The sequence below is a fragment of the Anguilla anguilla genome, chromosome 13 (genome assembly GCF_013347855.1).
Source record: "Anguilla anguilla isolate fAngAng1 chromosome 13, fAngAng1.pri, whole genome shotgun sequence".
In the NCBI taxonomy this organism is placed as follows: Eukaryota; Metazoa; Chordata; class Actinopteri; order Anguilliformes; family Anguillidae; genus Anguilla; species Anguilla anguilla.
The window spans coordinates 20,195,832-20,216,770 of record NC_049213.1 but is presented as its reverse complement, the minus strand read 5'-3'; the positions used below and the strand labels follow the sequence as shown (position 1 = coordinate 20,216,770).

The following is a 20,939-nucleotide window of genomic DNA, read 5'->3' as shown; positions in this document are numbered from 1 at the left end:
CTGTTTACACATTATGTTTATTCTCCCAATGAAGACTTATTACCGTGTTTCATTTATTGTGTTTTTTTTTGCAGTATACAGTAACAGTCTGACAGGAAAGGTGTTAAGCATGACTGCTTGTGTGTTGTCAGAAGTATTGATTGCACCAGAATATTCCAGTACAAAAGGATATAAACCATCACAAACTGATGCAAAAAAAAAAGGGGGGGGGGGTATTTCACAAAGCGTTATTAAGCGGTAAATTTGATTTTTCTATCAGTAAGTTTTTATAGGTTTTCAGATAACTTCTGTTTCACGAAGCAAGCTTGACTACATGCCACATATGCATTGGGGCTGGGAGTTGGCGAACGTAGTTCAAGCTGGCCATTGGATGGACCACTGGCTTACAAACAACACATTACAGACCTTTTTTGTCAAGTATTTCCGTTTTATGTTGTCATATTATTAAAACATTTAAATACACAACAAAAATACTATCAGAATACTTTTTTTAAATTGAGGAGATGCAAAGCACAGCACTGATTTTGCAACTGGACTACCTACGCATTTATGTGCTGGGCAATCGATTCCCAGGCTGTGTCCCTCGCTTTATTAATTACTGTTGTGTTCCTTTTTGCAATTATAGATTTGTAGTCTTCATAAAACTCCATAATGAGTTCCTGCTTATCTGCTGTAAAAATTGCACGTTATTTTGCCATTTTACTATAACCAAATGTTTCATGGACATTCACTTACTCGGGCTGTGTAAATATTCCATGAATGCGCCCGAAACTTCAATGGCCAAACCTGGCTGTCTTGAGCTGAAATCCAGCTTCGTGAAACTGAGCTGATCCAGGGTATGTAACTCTAAATCAAGTCAGGTTCATTTCAGTAAACCCGGATTTTCTTAGCCAGCTTCGCAAAATACCCCCCAGGTTAAATCAGTGTGCTTCATATAAAACAGATTACTCAAGTATAAACCAGGTTTGTTGTTAGCACCAACATTGAAACAGATGACAGTGGGATATTGGTAAATCGAATACTGTAAATATTTCCGTTAGAACAACAGCCATTTCTGTGTATTGCAGAACATTGTGTACAATGCAACCAATCAGAACATTCAATTTCCATAAATTCCAAGTCTCACCAAACTCACCATTTAGCTTACTACAAACATCACGGTGAAACAGGGTATAGTAAAATAAAACAGTTCGAAAAAATAAAAACTATTTTACCTCTTTTTTTTATCAGGAGACAGCAAGCTGTAATAGCTCAGTAGACATGACTTTTTTCATATATTATGAAAAAAATTAGGACAAAATTTGTAACATTCCCTGAAAATTAGGAATGTGAACTTGTTTTTCCCCCAAAGTCCCCTAAATGATATTAATATTATTATTATTATTATTATTGTTGTTGTTGTCATAGTTATTTATTTTCTAACAAATTTAAATGCATCACAGATCACCTAGGACAGTCCAATTGCATTAGATTTTCTCTATGTGGTCTTGTAATAACAAAAAATAATAATTCTGAATGAACCAAAAAATAAAAGTTTTGTGAGACTTGGATTATAAATGCTTATCCAACACAGGGTATACCAGAGAGAGAGAGAGAGAGAGAGAGAGAGAGAGAGACAGACAGACAGACAGACAGACAAACACTGAGAGAGAGTCAGACAGAGAGAGAGAGAGAGGGAGAGAGACAGGAGAGTTGGCTGCACTCCTGTTTATTAGGCGTTGATCAAAGACAAACTGATGCAGTGCGAGGTTTAGTTGGGCAGAGGAAACACTTTTAGCTGCAAGAGAGAGAAGAAGGGATCCCACATACCACCGAGAGGCCTTCACTCTGCCCACCTAACAAACATTCAGCATCACAGCTTTTCTCTGCGACTTCACAGACATGAACACCGAAACAGCTCTTCCCCAGCTAGTACAGTAAGCTGCTCATGTGCTGATGGGTTCAGTGAACTCTGCCAGAGAACATTTTCCCCAGTTTTTGTGTCAGATATACTCAAATTTAACACTATGCAAAATGTTTCAGTGACATTCAGATTGCCATACCCGCCTCTGGATACCCACACACTTATTATTTAAATTCATGTATACAAACCGCTATTAAAACCCTTGTTTGTGTCTGGTGTTTTTCTATATTTTATCTGGTATATTTATGTCTTTATGTCAATTTTTATGTCCTCACTGTAAATGTGCACGGTTGTGAATGTGTGAAGTATATGTTGATACTCTGAAACCTGTTATCTTATTAAACCCTTCACTATGTACCCTGCTTCAGTCACCATGCGATGTATGAAGCATGTGACCAACAAAAAAGAAACTAAAAAACACCCACTCAAGTCTGTCATGTCAGTCTAATATATACATACAATAAAATAATCATATGTATATAATTATTATAGCATAAGAATCATATCAAAGACATGGCCACTGAGTACAAAAATAATTTTAAAAAGTAAATAAGTAGTTACAGATATGCCATATAGGTAATAAAGTTTGCACCATACAGAAGCAATTCAACACACAGCTCCTCCCTTCTATCAATGCTAATTTGACACCTCAACTGACAGATAAGTTTAGTGTAAAATCTGTGCAATGCCGCGACAAAATTGCTGCAAGGTTAAGGTGACAATCTGAGAGAGCATTATTAATTGGCTGGGCACTGCAGTATTAAGTCTTGATTCCCAGGCACTCAGTTTCCTTTAGCAATTTTTTAAACTTTCATGAGAATTGTCACCATTAAAAATATGAATATTTTCCATACAATGTTACCATTTACAGCTCCTTCTACCAGAATCTCCTGCTGCCTTTGTAGGCTGAGCTATAAACATTCTGAACTCTGACCACTTGACCTTTGATCCTTGCTGTGACTGGTGGCACCACATATAAGAACATTTCTTGTACAGTTCTGTGGGTGTCACTTCAGAAAGGGCCCCTAAACCAATCAGATGAATGTATTCTAAAGTTACATGGGTGCAATGGAAGGGGCGGTAATACTTATACACTCCTACCAGTTCTGTTGGTGCACCCTGGCTACACTCACCTCTACCCATGCCTCTACTCTCCCACACTGTTAAAGCTTCCAGAAGCGGAACCATGGGATGACATGGGCTGAGTCTGGATACAGTGACAGAGAGAGAGGAGGGGGGAGGGTGTATAAGCCAGTTTTGCTAGGAACACAGAGTGAGGGGGTGAAGGAGGATGGTGAGGGGAGGGGTCAGACGGTAGTCTCGTACTCCAGCACCTCCGTAGGAGACCCCAAGGTGCGGTACTGCAGACGGGGGGTGACTGGGGAAGTGGCCTCCAGGGCCAGGATGGTCTTCCGCAGGCGGCGGTCGATGAAGTGAGCGTCCCAGGCCGGGTAGCGCTTCCGAGGCAGGTCTATACGGATCACCGGCCCCTCAGTCCGCACTGGGTGGGGCTCCGGGCAGGGCGGGGCGCAAGGTCTCACCTGGAACACAGGCGGACAGCCGTCCCTGTCCCCAATCTCCCTGTCCCGCTCCAACCCCGTAGTCCTCTGCAGGGTGCGAGGGGGGCTGGTCACTGCGCTGGGCTGGGGGACAGGAGAAAGGCCAGGTTCCGTCTCCCCACTGTCCCCCATGCAACCCCATTGGCCAGCAGTGATGGCAGCGTCAGGATGGAGCAGGCAGTAGTAGATGAACATGAAAAAGGTGCCGAAGGCGTAGCTGCATAGCACCACGCACACCACCACCAGGGCGCAAAAGTCAGAGGTTTGGGTGCCGCGGTGGAGGAACCAGAGCGCGGTGAGCACCACGTTCTCCACGAGCGTCACCAGGCAGTATGCTAGCAGACGGCAGCGCGCCCCGCCCTCCTTCACGTTGAACCAGCAGAAGATGTAGATGATGCCCACCATCATGTTGTAGATGATCTCCTCCCACTTGGACATGCAGAAGTCCGTCTCCCCCTGGATGATCCAGAAGGTCATGATGCACCAGTGGGTGACGATGAAGATGCCAAAGTACAGCTGAAACACAGAGGCAAAGAGCGCAAAGGCGATGGTGCGCGCCCCGATGGTGAACAGGTGCCACAGGATCTGGACCATCACCGCCTTGTAGGACATGGGCAGCTTATCATCACGAGAGTCCCGCAATACCTTCTGATATGATGCTACCATCCAGGCCAGAGACACCAGAGAGGCAGAGGCAGAGAGGCCTACAGAGAAAGACAGAAACAGAGAGAGAGACAGAGACAGAGTGCGAGAGAGAGAGAGAGAGAGAGAGAGAGAGAGAGAGACTTTGACTTTAATGAAACATCATGGTCAATTCATTACACTAGAAAAAAATTTAATGAAATTCAAACAAAATTTAAAAAAACAACTCCAAAAAAGTGTCAAATCAAAAACCTCTATAATAAATTAATAAATTACAACCTAGCCAAAAATCATCCCCCCCCGCCTCCACCATGGCAATGTGATCTCCCAACCCCCAGCTACACAAACTGCACCCCCAATACAAGTTCTACAAAACATTGCAATATTGTTGTTCAGTTTGTAGTATGCATACTCAAACCACAGGCATATCAAGATAACCCCCTTCAGCATGCTCACTAAATTTGCAGACCCCCTGTTTTGACCCCCTTGTGAGCCATATGCTCAGTTTAGCTTGCCAAAACAAAAAGTAAAAAAGACAGCATGCAATTATGTTTCGCTGAATGCCTTAATTCCACAATAAAATCCCAGGTGTGAAAATCACCCCCACCCTCGGGCACACCTCCTCCAAAGAAGAAAAAACGGAAACCAACTTTGCACAATGAAGGACCACATGTTGTGTTGCTTTAGGTAACAAAAAAAAACCTTTGTGCATACCATGTACAGTGTACAGTGCTTTTTTATTCACTATCAGGAAATCACCCAGTTCTGAGGAACCAAAAGCTGCCCCCCAGCCTCCTGCCACTCATCCACTGCCACCAATCCCTGCTCAGGAGGGAAAGGGGATGGAGCTAAAGCCACCAGGTGAGGACTCTTCAAGCACTTCTAGGACTTCCAGTGGTAAAGCCCACTGGACACTCACCAAAACCTGCCCCAACAGCCTTCTAGAGCACACACCTGTCTGTAGAGCCAAGTGCTGACCCCCAGCCCCTGGTAGTCTCAAACGGGCCACCTCGCACACCCCTGCCTGCACGAATACACTGAATGTGGCATTGCTAATGTGGCCAAAGTGGGTCGTGAAAAAGGCACAAAAATATGTTGTGCCACCAGTATAAGCACTGCCTAATTCATAATGAACCAGTGGTAATCAAGTCCCAGCCCCCACCCTTCCTTAGTAACGCACAATCCACTTCTCACCAGCACACCTGGCTGGTGAGGAAAATCTGGGTAAATCTGTGGCTGTCCCACTGGAGAAGGACGAATGGGGGTGATAGGGGCAGGATAAGTCAGTGTAAGTGGGTGAGATTAAGCGAATTAATGATGATGCAATGAGAGAGATGCATTAATGTAATGGCGTAATGGACGAGACGTGACGACTTAATGGCGGCGTGATGGCACAGTCCCAACAACATGCAGCCGCTCACCCTGCAGGGGCTGGACCTTGTTGCTGTGGATCATGATGCTGAGCTGCAGCACCAGCTGGGGGGCGCTCTTGAGGAAGGTCTCCAGCAGCCGCAGCATGCTGATGTCAGCGCTCTCGAACATCATGCGCCAGTAGTAGTGCTGTCGTTCGTGCTCCCCCCTCCAGCGGCTCTGCACGCCCAGGTACAGCGCGTGGAGGTACCTGTGCGCCCGCAAGGGCAGGGAGACAGGAGAGAGGAGGTCAGAGGTCAGAGGTTAGAGGTGAGGGGTCAGGAGTTCACAGATGTACCCAGAGTGTCAGGGAAAATGTCACGTTCCTCTTTAGACACAAAAAAATGTGGTTCATCACAAAAATTGTGTATGACGCCTTTAACACAAAAGCCTCCAGGTAGCTTCTGAGGCACCATACTGCTGCGGTCTCCAACCCTGGACTTAGAGAACGACAATCGGCTGGGTTTGTCACTCAGCACTGAAATGATTCACTGAACATCTGATTATACAGTTGGATTGGTGGGTCTATATGAGTTGCCAATTTTCATGATAACAAAGGAGGCCGCCATGCGACTCTTCAGTATCAGGGATGGCCACACTTGCCTGTGATGCATTTACGGAGTGGCCCAACGACAGAGACAACCAGCTGTCCCATATTGCCCCTGTCACATTCTGCTGGTGGAAATTAGCACTAGATGTCCCCAAAGGCAGGGTCTGCCATGTTCACTCGCAATCACACCATCTCTCCTGCAGAGCTCCCAGAAGCAAAGATCAGCACTGAATGTCCAATGGCCTGCCAGTTCTGTTCAGTTCTTCACTGTGCTGAGGTTGCGTTTAGAAGCTCAAGTAGTATCCATATACAGACCCTCCTACACCAAAAGCCATGTCTCAGAAAGAGGACGGCCATAAGTAAATTAAAAAGAGTAAACAAAAAGCTTCCACAGACGGCTCACAGGGACACTGCAGCCAAAGAAAGAAAGAAAGAAACAAAAAAAAAAAACAAACAAAATAAAGACACAGACTGACTAAAAGACAGACTGTGGTAGGCAAAAGTAGTGTCTGTAGATTTATGTTTACATAATAAATGACCTACCTAAACACACTTAAGAAAAATACGTGAACACATGTGAGCCAGGGAACACTCTTATTCCAGTTTGTGCTGCAGTTGTGTCCATGGATTCCCCTCAGCTGGGGCTACGATGGCAGTGGAAATATAGAGGAGGGAGCAGTAGTCATCACAGTGATTGGTGTTTGGTCCAGGACAGCACCAATCAGCCTTCATTGGTTCCTTGGCTGTATCCATGGAAATCGAACAAGGACAATAATGTGTGTCTATGTCTTTCTCTTTGGATATGTGGTAAGTGACTGAGTGTGTGTGTGTGTGTGTGTGTACATGTCCCACACTCCTTCTCTTTCTGTCAGCATGCATTTGTGTGTGGTTAGTGACTTAACAAAGGCTTCTCAGCGAAATGACAATTTGACAACCTCTTATTTCCGGAGATGAAACATCTAAATGTCAGCCCAGTGGAAAATTGGCTACAGAAGCAGTGCTTTTGTGAAAGTGCGCAAGGCCTGCCCTAGTCATGTGACCATCTGTGACTCACCCATGAGATGCCATCACATTTCTCATTTCCTGCTAGAAATCAATTTAATGCCCAGGTTAAGGGCTAGCTCTAAATAAAGCTTGTTTTTGACTGGTGCAAGTTCACCTGTGTTTCACCAGCCCTTTAAAACTACCACCCAACCATGAATCTCTGTAACATAGCATACAGTATGTTCAACCAATGAAACATACAGAGGGCAGAGACAGTCAGGTCAATAAAAGAGTGTCACTGCCGTTGCTAAAGCATTAAAAGGCCGTATTAAAACATTTAGAAGCCAGGAAGGCTAAATGGATTCTCAGGTTTTCAGTGTGACCAGAGATCTCTCTGGGCTTTGATATGACCGTAACAGCAGCGGGGCAGTGGGGGCCCTGAGTCGGGGGTTTGGGGGAAAAAAGTCCCAGAATCTTTTGGGCAGAGGAGCTGAAGGAACCATCTCCAGTGGTGAGATGAAAGGAGGATGGGTCCCAGCAGACAGACACCCCCACTGCACCCCCCACCCTTAACCAATCCGCACGCAGAGCACACAAAAGTCAGCCTGGTGCATTTGCATGTCAAACAGATTCTGTCTGCAACACAAATGCATTCATCACACCGTGCCTGCCCTATAGGAGCATGTGTGTGTCACATGCTCCAACACCTAAATCTTATTTATTGCCTCCATTTGGCAACATTATGTGTGGCAACACATTGTGTTTCCAAATGGAGGCAATAGATAAGGTGTAGGCTTTTATATCCATTTAAATTTCTTTTCTAATCCATATGCACTTCTTGTATTATCTAGCAAGCTAGTGCTACAGATCTGCAAGTACAGAAGCCATCTGGTGAGGTGATTTTACTTAAAATGAATACTTTTCTAACACAAAAAGGTGGGCGCATCTAATACACCACTGCGCTTTATCAACCATTTATCAAATACTTTACAGCTGTCCTCTGGGACGCTTACCAAAGACACTTACCAAGCTGAGTGCATTATTACTGTGATGACACTAATGTGCACGGCATTAAAACACAGTGAATATGTAATTTACTCCTGGTGTCTCAGAGGGAGAGTGTGGAATCAAATGCTGAGAGGTTATTTACGCACCAGCGCAATTAACACGCTCTGTGTGCAGAGATAACACACAGAGACCTGTGGAATAAACTTCAGAACACATCAAACATTACTCTGCAACAGACAGACAGAGAGAAAAGAGAAACCAATATAGTGAGAGAAGGAGAGAGACACACATACACAATACAAATACACACACACACACTCAAGTACCCACATACAGACCTTCCGATTCCAAAAGCTATGTTGGGCCATGAGTAAAAGAGGAAAAAATTGTAAACGAGGAGCTTTGGCCAGTGCCGTCACCCTGTGTTCATCAAGCCAGAACAGCACTTCACAGAAAACTCACAGGGAAACTGTAGCCATGATCACATACAAATGTTCTTTGAGTGTGCGTGTGCACGCAAGCACACAAGCACACATGCATTCATATGCACACACACTGGGAAACAGCAGTTACTACATGCATAAAACCTTCACTTAGAGTCAAGACCTTAAAGCAAGCCTCCCCATGCAACCAGAAGAGGTGCACTCTCACACTAGAAGACTGGGAGAACTACACCTACCATGACGCTTTCCTCCAGAAGGTTAAAATCCTTGCATGATATGCATATTTCCGAGGTTTTGCTGAGTGCATATGGGTGCAAACTTTTCAGTAGGTAAAAGTGAAGTGAACAGTGAAGAAGAGGCGGAGCCATCTTTGGGTCCCATAAATCTGAGAGGAAGAGACTGGACCTTTTTACTACAAGGGGGGACATCTTACAACACTTCTGGAGTTACATTGGAAAATACTATGGATGGTATGTTCTCATTCTGCCCATTGTGTACAAAAATACACACTAAACAGTAAGCATATGTCAAGGACACAGTAATTAGGAAGCTGTATTGGACATGGCGTTAAATTCAGACTGCTAAGGAGACTTGCTAGTTATTTCTTTTTTCACAAAAATCATGGAATCCATGACACCAGTGACCTTTGTGCCAAACGCCAAGCCATAGAAATAATTACTCTTCTGGGAGGAATAAAAGATGACCTCGAGGCTCCCACAGAGCTTTCCCATTCCATCCTTGCAACATTACCTGCTCTTGCATCTGGATTAATTCAATCGCCAATCGCTGCCACAGCTGGAACAGCACAGTACGCATTTTGTCCTGTGCTGTTCTTAGTGCGGGATATGCTCTTACGTGGCACCTGAAGATACATCAATTTCCCAACATCCAATGAAGATATTCTCTGCACTACAGGTGGTTTGTAGGAATTGGTAATAGTGATTGCTGGTGTTGGAGTAAAGAGTTTTAGTATGAGTGTTTCTATATTGTTTCAATGTTGCAATTATACCTTTCAGAGACACAGAATGCACCTGCCATACCTGGCACTTGTGCCATACCTGTGCTATACTTGGTGGTAAATTTAAAGGCTGTGTGTGTAAAGCCATTAATAATCTCATAAGGCCGAGATAATAGCTGTCTCTAGGGCCTCTTTAATGAGCTTAGAGGGAAGGTGCAAATACAGAGGATCCAATGCCAATCCACTCTCTCTCTGTCTCTTATCCCAAAGCTCACCTGCCTCCCTTATGAGCCAAGCTAATGACATAGCCTGCACTAATTATGCAGACTGAAACGACTGAGAGACATTGGTACACAACAGAGCTTTTTGTTTGTTACATTGACTTTTCCTCTGAAAGAGGTTTCCTGGAGCAGGGTTAAGGCTAAGGCAAGAGTGTGTTATCACCAGCCAGCTGTCCAACACAATCAGACGATGCTTCTCACTGCAACTGAATGAATGCTGGAATGACACTCAAAGCAGTGGACAAAAACAACAACAGCACACAAACAAAATATGAGACAGGGGGTGAGGCAGCTGCTCGACGCTCTGGAAGGTTCTACCATTTCTGTGTTGTGTATTGTCACCACACATACTCTGTTTACACAGACAAGATATTTGGCTGTTGAATTCCCTCTGTTTGACCTCCAAACTTCCTCAGTCTAGGAGGGTGTTGATGCATTTTGGTGGCTATTCTGGTCCAATTGCAGATTTTTCTTATTCAATTATGATTCAATTATCACCTCAAAATGCTTAAATACACTATTTGTTGGACTTTATTTACAACTTGACTCTACGCCTCTGAAGAAAAAAACTGAGTTATTTCACACACCTTTTTGTAGAAAATGCAAGTGGTGAAATGCATGTGATTTTTGTGTCTGTGAGAGTGAAACCTTGTTTGTATAAAACAGGGCTTTAATAAGAACAATTCTCTCTCTTTCTCCCACTCTCTCTTGCATCTGCTTCATTCCCCCTCCCTCCCTCTCTCCCTCCCTCCCTCCCTCCTCCACCCTTTCCCTGCTCTCTTTGCCTCTGGAGTAACCTCTTCAGAGCTCAGTAGGAGAGAAATGCATCCAAATACAATCCCTGTGTGACAGGACTGCCAGATTTATTATTTGTCAAAACCGGACAACATGCGCAGTTGGAAGCTTTATTGGGAATGAAGGGGTGCACTGTGGGAACCAATAAACTGCGGCAAACTGATCACAAGGGTGATTGAGATGCAAATTCATTACAAACTGCCAATAGATTTCTTCCATCAAATTACTCTGACAGGACAATATATTGTCCGGTCAGGAACACAAACCAGACATACACAAATACATCTGGAAACCCTACTGTGCAATGATGATACTCTTATACTAATGGAGGAGGGAAGTCTTTCCCAAAAACCCTGATCTGCTCAGGGAACAAAGACACAACAGCAGACTACAGGACTTTGGGTGGGTAGAGAAGGGCACGATGAAGGGGTGGACTACTGCAGGGGTGAGGACACTGAGGTCTGCTCAGTAAGTGTGTGCCACTCAATCAATGAAAAATATTCCATTACTGCCTGAACAACATCATACAGTCATTTCAACCCCAAACCCTCTCAGCTGGCAATCTACCTCAGTATTATTCAAAATTGGAAATGTGAAAAATCACAATAATGATACATCTTCCAGCCTTACTTTTCATCTGCATTCTCATTTTCCAGTTCTTTTCCTTTTGAGTTTATCCATCCATCATTCCAGTATTCATCCGATTCTACTATTCTTCCTTGTATGAACGCATCTGCAGGGTCTGTTCCTTTTCGTCAGAATGATGACTGCACATTATCGTAGCTAACGGAGTACGAGTTAATGTTCTTTAGCAGATCATTATTTGGCACCATGGGAGCGCTGTCGTTTAGGCTAACACTGGTAGTGTTCCCCTCTGTGTTTTACATTGTGAATGATGTAGCACTGATGTAAATTCTAATTATAACTGTTATGCATTATGTGTATGCCGATAAAGCGTCATTTTATCAATTTTTTCAGCTTGATGCTCTGTGATGCAGTTCCTGGCTGCTCTGGTCCGCAGGTACCCTTTTACTCCTGCAGTAGTCGCAGTGTGTAATATCTCTTTGTCACTGCCTCTGGAGTAGTCTGTGTCACACTCAAACACAAGAATAAAAACATTAGTAAATGTTATGGCACTGATCAGCCATCTATTATATTCTGCAACCATCAACCATCATCTATTCTTCTTCTTTTCTTCTTCTTTCTCATTCTCATCAGGCTATGCATCCATCCATCTATCTATTCCATCCATCACTCACCCCTCCAGCTATTCCCTTCCTTCTGCAATATAAATCAGATTCATGCACTAAATCCTTTCTGTAATCAATCAACAGGCCTAACACCCCTGGACTATCACTCCTATCCATGCCAACATGCCCTGCTACTTTCCCTCATTTGCCCCTGACTGCTGGAATGAGCTACGGTACCTGCAACGGTCAGAACTGTGGAACTACAAACACTCCTTTCTGTCCACCCGCCTGATGGCATCTGGGTCCCTAGAACCAGGATTATACAGGGTTCTGCATCACCAGCACCCCCAAAATCAGGGCTCCACAGTGTCATACAGTGGCCCCTCGGAATGGATGCAGTATTAAACGTGGGTAGACACAGACACTAGGCCTTGCTAATGGTTTCGGCAGCAGGTCAGGCTGTGGTTAATCTGGCAGACAGGAAAGGGGGTGACAGAAGGTCTTTTCCTTTTGGTCTGAGGCAGTGCTCATCCAGGTCTGATCCTCTTTGCCTCTGTACAGATCTGCTGATCCCAGCTGTGTATGCACTGATACTGGAGGCTAAGTGAATAGGATGAACTACCCAGACCATGCACAGATCTGTGCAGCTGAGCAGTGAAAGCTGTTTGACCATTTTCCAACCTTACACCGACCACAAATTCTGAATACCACCGCTCTCTAACCTTATACCAACCTCACACTCTGAATACCACCACTCTCCAACCTTATACCAACCTCTATGAATACCAACTCATGGACCGAGGAATGTGGTTTTCTTGAAAAAAATAAAAAATAAATATATGGGTTCTACAATGTTAAGGATGAGAGGAGTTACCCAAAATGGGTGAGTTATGCCATATTGCAATGGTGTTATTTTTTCAAGAGCAGGAATAAAAGAGCATGTAAAACACTGTCCTTCAAAGCAGAGGGTAGGGTTGGCAAGACAATAAAAAAAGAGATCACAGTCATGTGAGAAAAGAATGTGTGTCTGACATGGGAGAGCAAGATTTCGATTTGGAGAGGGGAGTTGGCTACAGAGGTTCCGTCCGTTACATATGTCAGCCTCTCAGGGGGTGGCAGCCTGCACCAGACTCAAAGTGTAGAGACTGAGGGGAGGCAGGCAGGCTGCTCTCTCACACACACACACACACACACACACACAAGCAAACACACACACCACAGACACATTCTGACACGCATTCAAATGCACACCATTGTACTGCCTGCTACACACACTCATGCATATGCACACACACACACACACACACACTCACACACTCCTTCAGCTCTCTGCACTCAAACTTGTGTTTATTTCATCTTAATCTGAGGGGGCCCCACCACTCCTGGTGACAGGAGTAGAGCTGGGAGATTTGTTGCAGCAAGCATCACAGGATGTAACTTCTACTGATATGAACTCACTCACTATGGTTATTCACTTTTCTTTGTCTACCCCAGATGAGCACAGAACCAGACAGCCGTAGAACTATGCCGGCTAGTTGATGAGTTCATGGCCCAGGGGGGCAGCTCCTCTCCACCCACAGAAAAAATGTGAGACTGCAAACATTTACCAGAGGAGAAAGAATCAGAGGTGGTCTGTGGGGGTAGATGCAGGATTTCAGTCATTAGGAAGCAGAGAGTTTGCTTCTCTTCACTAACGCTTCTGCTAAAACAGCCTTGAACTACTGCTACAGCAACATCACTTTCTGGTGAAGCAGCCCTTCCAAAGGGTCAATGTCAGTGCACTGAAAAGAAAAGAGAATAGGTCACATTGTGAACTTAAAGACGAAGACAGAATTCCACTTCCTTCGAACCTGAGGAAGATACAAAAAAGGAAAGGCAACATTCATCCCACTAATTACACAGGTTTCCCTACACCTGATTTTGAAAAAATCTGGGGAGTTTGCTAGCAGCACAATATGGAACTGCCTGCCCAATTCTGAATCAGAGTGAAAGAAACTAGTGAGACAATGGTACAAAAAAAGATAAAAAGCACTTTTTAAGAATTCATATTTATATATTCATATATAATTATATATGCATATCAGTATATGTTGTGATTATTATTTCAAGATACACAGTTTTGTAGTTGAATGCATTTGCTCCTGTATGTAAACCTTTAGCAATATATCCACAGAGAGAGAGAGAGAGAGAGAGAGAGAGAGAAACAGGCCCTTATATTTCTCTGTGCATAAAGGTCAGGAGCAGCTCTAGGCTCTGGATGACCTCCTGGAGGACAGTGCATTATGGGACTCAGCCACCATCTGTAAAACCCCCTACCAGTACACTTACTGATTAATTATGTATATATCTGTACAGCCTGCTGACCATCTGCTAACAGCCCTCGCCATAATCCCAGATTCGGGACGTCCTGCCGGACACCAGCCATGCCACGCCCCCCAAGGTTTATTCTCTCTCACACACCCCCCTCCTCGTTGTGCTTCTGTCCCCCACTCTGAACGCGGTTTGCGGGTTTGACTCCCGCTCCCCGTTGGATTAATAGGTCTGACTGGTCAGCTGTTTGACTGAGATTGACCCACTCTGACCTGACAGTGCACCAGCTAATCTTGTGTTATGCAGTAATGCGTAATCAGGGTGATGCCTGGGTCCGCTGAACTGGGCAGAGAGGATTTATGGTGGAAAGACAGAGAAATCAAGCACAAGAGGCAACTTAAAGCACCCCCAGCCTACCATGACCCTGGATGGCCTACTGTGACTGTGCCTACAGAGCCACTGAAATCTGGCCTTGGAGGGCCGCAGGGTCTGCATGTAAATGTTTGCTTTAATGCATGGCTGTTTCATGTGGTTAGAATACCTGGGTGATGCTCTCAGAATAAAAACCTTCCTGGACTCTGTGTCCAAAGAAAATAGAAAATAATATGGGTTTTATGCAAATTAAGAATAATAATTAAAGCACAAAATGCCCCTTTAGATACCTCACCTGGGGATTAGTGCTTAGCTGTGCTCAGGGACGTATTCATCACTTTGGTGATTTACTGATGTGATTATCTGTCTCATCCCTCTCTGCTCTCTCCAGCCTCCTGCTCCGTACCTGACAGGACATTGATCCTACTGAGCACACTGATCCTGCAACATGCAAAAGACACACTGATCCTGCAACGTACGACAAACACACACTGATCCCAAAATAGCTGCATGAACAGCACACCTGAACCACTTTGCATCTGAGCGCACACCGCTCCCAGGAAATCTGCAGCACTTCATAGGTGAGGAAATCTCCTGTACTACACAAGCACAGGGGTAGTTCCCCAGCCCTGCTGATGAGCTACACATTGCCTAACAGCATTAACCTGGTTAACCTGATTACCATGGGCCCAACCAAAAGCAGCCCAAGGCAAGCACTCAATCTACAGCTCTATCTCAAAGCACTACGCTCTCACCATAGTGAAAAGAGGACAAGTCTCCCTTAAGAGACATTTCTGTTGTCCACAATCACATCCTGAATCCCATAACCATTGCACACACAGGCACACACTAGAGTTTGCCTTAGCAGGCAATTGCTAGTTTTTCCTGGGAGAAATTATCAGTCCAGGAAATATTAAGCTTTTGGACATTCTGACAGACAAAAAATAATAAAATAAAATTTATTTATAGGGTAGAGCCTAATTAACAGGCCCTTATAATTGCACTTTGCTCATTTTTTGCAACACTTTGGTAGGGACTGTAGGCATGAAACAACTATTTCTGATGTATCAGAACTGCACCAAGAAGCTGGCTGCAGGAGGAGGAGGTAACGTGGCTAATGTGAATCTCAAGATGCCCCAAAACTTTTGAGAGAGCACGTCCACCACATCATGAACTTTCATTACAAATAGTACTTTTGTTTCATCTATTTGCATCTGCTTCATATACATTTCATTATTACTGAGTGGTATTATAACTGCCATTATAACACATACAAATGCTGAGAGGTTATTTACATACCAGCTCAATTAAAAAGCTCTGTGTGCAGAGATAACACACAGAGACCTGTGGAATAAACAGCAGAACACGCAGAACACAAAGAACACATCGAACATTACTGGGTGTCCTAACTGTTCAATCTAACAGAGAGACAGAGCGAGACTGAGAGAGAGAGTGAGAGAGAGATTAAAATGGTGAGCATGTGGATTTAATACGCATTCTCAGCACAATTTCTTTCTCAGACAATGTCTTAGCCAGTGTCTTCACTGCAGTTTTTAGTAATTTATATACTGCGTAGTATGCAGGTTTATTTTTCTCTCTTATAGTTTGCATGTTCAGCTCAATGTTGAGTTCTTGCTCACATACTCAATCACACTCACTCATTCACCCACTCATTTAGTCCCTTGTTCACTCAATCAGTCAAACAATCACTTGCTGAGTCATTCAGTTATACACTCACGCACTAATTTGCCCATTCATGCATTAATTCAATGACACATTCTTTAATTAATGTGTTCATTCATCCACCAGCGCAGTGAGAATGTGATGAGGAATTACCCCTCTCTCATAACCACCTTCATTAAAAATTAAAATGACAACAGGAAATCAAAGGCTCAGCTGTAAGCCCTGTGGGAGAGCTGCCCAGGAAGTAAGTCTTCAGGACAGAGGCCTCTCAGAGAGGAGCCAGTTACTGTCTGGATCCCTTCCCTGCATCGAACTCATCCGACAGTTCCCTGGGCGTAGGCTAGTCCAGACAAGCCTCCAGCTTCCTGCCCGACAACTGGCTAAGTGTACACCCCCTTTCCTTATTTAGACACATTTCAACAAAACAAGGGGAGTATGCAGAGGGAAGTAACACACAAAGGTAGAGGATTTACAGACAGGTATGGTGAAGATGTGGGGTTTAGGATGATGATTGAAGGCTTTTGATCACCACCCTCAGTATCACTGAGCAAACCTCTCCTTTTTTCATTCAACCACTGTCTCTCATCTTCTTTCACATCACAACAGCATACTTCACATGAGCTCAGCTGGGGTAAATTACAATTCAATTCAGTCAATTCAGGAAGTCAATGGAAAATGAAAAATTCTGATAGAACATTTTGGAATCTTTTTAGTTTATGAATTGAATTCCAAATTCATTCCTTCAACTGAATGAACTGACTCCCAGCACGACTCCGTCGACACATTTGTATGAACATTAGTAAGGTGGTCTAATAGCCTGTACATTACATTACATTTCGTGGTCATGGACAACTACAAAACGCAGGTTCAGTAAGATACGATACTCGTTTCATACAGCTATTTCTAGCCAAGAACACAGTTTAGTTCACACAGTGAACACTATTCTGACGTAACTTCTGCCAAGCCAAACTAGGGAGAAGAACAAGTTACAATATTAGGACAAATACAAATTACCAAAAAGTGCTGGAATGGCCAGGTCCAGGTATTTGATGTGTTCCATCGCAAGCACACCTGCCACAACTAATCAAGCCTGTGATTACTTGCACCAGGTGTGCATGAGATGGACAACAAAATAAAATACCTGGATCTGGCTGGTTGCACCCAAGGAAAGGTTTTGAAACCACTGCTCTAATCATGGCTTCTGTTTCCAGCTTCTCGCTAACCTCACAGGAGGGAAATCATTTGTGCGGATCATGGAAGTTTGCTGTTGCTTCTGTGCCTTTTGAAGTTTCCATCCAGATTGGATGCTTGCATCTCATCAAAGTGTGGGGTGATGTCATTTGTAATTGAACTCTATAACTTGCCCGAGTCAATACCTGCGATACAATCGCAGGTAAAGGAGTCGGAACTGATATATGAACGCATATGAAAGTGCAGAAATGCAGACATGTGCCATCTTCCTATAGCATGGCTGTGAACACTTCAGGGAGAGTCAATGAAAAACCATGAGTGAGGCATTTCAAATTTACAAAATTATTTTTTAAAGACAATGATTTATTCAATTGTCCTTGGCTCTTCTGCAGTGACACAGTCCGCTCCACTACATAAAAGCAAAGCACCACCCCTAACTCGCTTCCCCCCCCCCCCCCCCCCCCCCCCCCCCCCTTCCGTGAAACCACAGACAAAGGGTTATTAACGCGGGATAAAGCGACGGGCCTCGCTCCAGCCACGCGCGCGGCGGGGGAATTGTCCATTGACCAAGGCTTCCTTTTTACTTCACAACGATTAGCAGTCAAGACAACCGGAAATATGGGCGGCTTGATGCGTCCTCTGTCTTGTATTCCCGTCTTCAGATTCTCCTGATTCCACAGATTCTAAATTGCAGCGGCCAAACAGTAATTGCGAATCCATTTTTCAGTTTTTTTCAAGCGATAAATATTGTACAACTCAATGGTCTCAAGTACAGCATCTCCCTTGTGCATGTTCCCGCATTAGGTAACTATCGGGATAACCCGTGAATGTTAACTCCGGCTGGAAAAGTGGCACCACGCCGCTCCAGAAATGCAAATGATCAATTAATAGTTAATGCTACAAACAAGAGGTACACTTTATAACGACCCCAATAACGCCTACAGCTGCGACAACTGCAATGCTTAAATACCACGTTGCTCCTTCCCCTTACACCCACAAGCACACACATTGCCAATCACCGAACAAGCTACGTCATAAACATACAGCCTACATCATTCAAGGTGTTGTCTCTTAGCACTGTTTGAATCGAGTGTTTTCTTTTAGGTGTGTCCCTTCACTGCCGTTGTAATTGTTCGATGATATTGCGGACAGCAGCCTTACCTCCAAGCCTGTCCCAGCTGCAAGATGTGAATGATGCTCTGAAACAGCCAGACGCAAGCTCTGCAGCACCTCTGAATGCCGCTCCTCCTGCCCGCGTTGGGCGCTGCCACAGCCCCACCGGAGCTGCCAGCGCCCCGCTGTCCACTGGCCTTGGTGCTGAAATTACCGTCTCCTGTGGACGCTGCTGCAGCGGCCGCGGCCGAACTCACCGCTGCGGCTCCGCTTCCGCTGCCATTCATATCCGAATAGTCGTACATGAACCACCTGAAACTCAAAACTTGGACCACCACAGATGGGACGACCACGAAAACCAGCGTCAAGGCGAACCACCAGTATTCCCGTCTCAGGTAGTAGTCCGCAGCCAGCCACAGGTCCGTTGCCCCGTCCGAGAAAAATACCAGTAGGGCGCAAAACACCCAGCAACAGTCCAGGAGCGAGTAATGCCTCACGACATGACGATATTGTAGCTGTTGTTGTTCGGGACTAGGCAGGCTCGGAGCTGGGATCTCATTCTGCAAAGACACGGCTGCTCCATCCGATTTAGCGGCCATGTTTGTTGTAAGAGAGTGGACAGGGAGTGCGAGATAGAAGGGGGTGGTGTTGGGTGTGTGTGTGTATGTGTGTGTGTGTTGGAGAGCGAGGGGGAGAGAGAGAGAGAGTACGGTGGGATGGACAACTTTTTTCTATTTCTTAGCTTATTCTACAATCAAAACAAGTTTCAAATCTGGATCCATTTAAAATGAAAGGGCTTGCCTATTGAAAACGTAAATGCGACCATCATTTACATAAGGACAAACGGAATGGAAACGTCCCTATAGAGCTATTACCTAAGCGAAAGACAGTTTTTCGTTCTCATTCGTTGATGGAGCAACGAGAACTGCCTTCGTGGCGCACAGCCCTGTCCCTGGGTCCCGTAAAGAACACTAAGGATTCCTGTTCTGGTAGGCTGTGACCTAATATACAGCCTACAGTCGGATGACGAATGTCTTTATTTTCCTCGTTAGCGCAATTTTTTTTGTAACACTGCCTTTGTACCATGTCACATAACGATATTATAGACTATCGTAGGCTATTTAACGGGTTAGCCTATATATACAAGATTAGCCAACATAAACCTACCGGAATAGATGCCTGTGTGAGCCAGTATAACTTCAGTCTTATGGCAGATTTGCTTATGAAGCTCTTCCATGCGATGGGACACATTTTTTTTACTCCAGTTTCTCCCATTTGTTTTTACACTCCTGAATACTGAAATTATAATTGCAGTTACTGCAGCGTACTTTTAGCCAATACTTTGGCGGGAATGTTCCGACCACGGCCGCTGTTTTGTGCAATAGCCTGGGAGGAGCCGTTCCCCCGTGGGGAATAGCTAATGGTTCCATAATACACTGCACGTATGGCCGCATTGCCAAATCCTCTGGTGTAGGTTATTGATCGAAGGCTGAATCAGCGTGTCCTTTAGTTTCCTAATTTCTTCCAAATTGCTCATTACACCGTGAGGAGTCATCTATCGTCACGACGCACTGTGAAAGGATGATTTGAAATGAATAAACACATGAATGTAATAAATATTTTCCTTTTAGATATAGCCTAAATTTATCCATTTTAATAGGGAGGTTTGGCCACACTTCCGGATAATGAAACAAATCACAACCTAAGCTATCCTACATAAACCCACTTCTATATCAAACTAATGTTACAAAATACAATACATGAACAGTATATGGTGCCTGCAACAGACTGGTCTTTTGTGAATACATGTGTTGCATGATTTAAGTTTCATTGACTGAAAGTGGCTGCATTTACAATACACAATAACAATAGTTCACTGAAATACTAGTCCACAACAAATCACATTAAATGCTGTGTCAAAAGTAGGCTACTGGGCTGTGGCCATGTCAGTTTTATAGAATCAAGAAAAAAAAGAGAAAAAAAACAGGACAAGAAGCATAAAACAACACAGTGTGACGCTATTAAGTGATCTGTCTTTGTCACAACTGCAGTTTTCTTAAAGCGCGTTTCAATAGCAAATATACTCATTATGGAACTTTTCCTACTTCTGCTAATTATAGAAGTATTTTATTGTTATAGGAATTTTCTAGAATCTTGATAAAAAGACAGGGATTATTTTCCATGGACATTCAGTTCTTAAATGTAAATCTGCCAGTGTGACATTTTCCCCTACCCAGTGTTTTGCAGTAAGAAGTGTGCAGTAGAAAAAATGTAAAGTAACAAATAAAAAACAGTCAAAAAAGTGTAAAACAGGGAAGTGTAAGATCGTTGTATAAAATGAAAACTATTTAAAACTTTAAACTGCACCACTGGGTACATCCAGTTAAGCTACTTCGTGCATTGATGGGCAGTTGCATCAAATTGATGAGGACAAAGGGGGAAAAGGCAACAATAATAATAATAATAATAATAATAATAATAATACGATTGAGATGAACATAAGTAATTTTAAAGCAACAATACAAAAACTTCTCAAAACTAGGTTAT

At 44.0% G+C, this 20,939-nt stretch overlaps 1 protein-coding gene across 1 annotated transcript; it reads right to left on the bottom strand.

The window, feature by feature from the left end:
• Nucleotides 1-19,283, bottom strand: LOC118211593 (XK-related protein 7-like). Its single transcript, XM_035388929.1, has 3 exons — nucleotides 18,441-19,283; nucleotides 5,526-5,725; nucleotides 1-4,166 (listed from the first exon to the last, which is right to left on the bottom strand). Exons 1-3 carry the CDS (start codon nucleotides 18,989-18,991, stop codon nucleotides 3,211-3,213), a joined length of 1,707 nt encoding a protein of 568 aa, XP_035244820.1. The 5' UTR covers nucleotides 18,992-19,283; the 3' UTR covers nucleotides 1-3,210.
• Nucleotides 19,284-20,939: the final 1,656 nt, after the last annotated feature.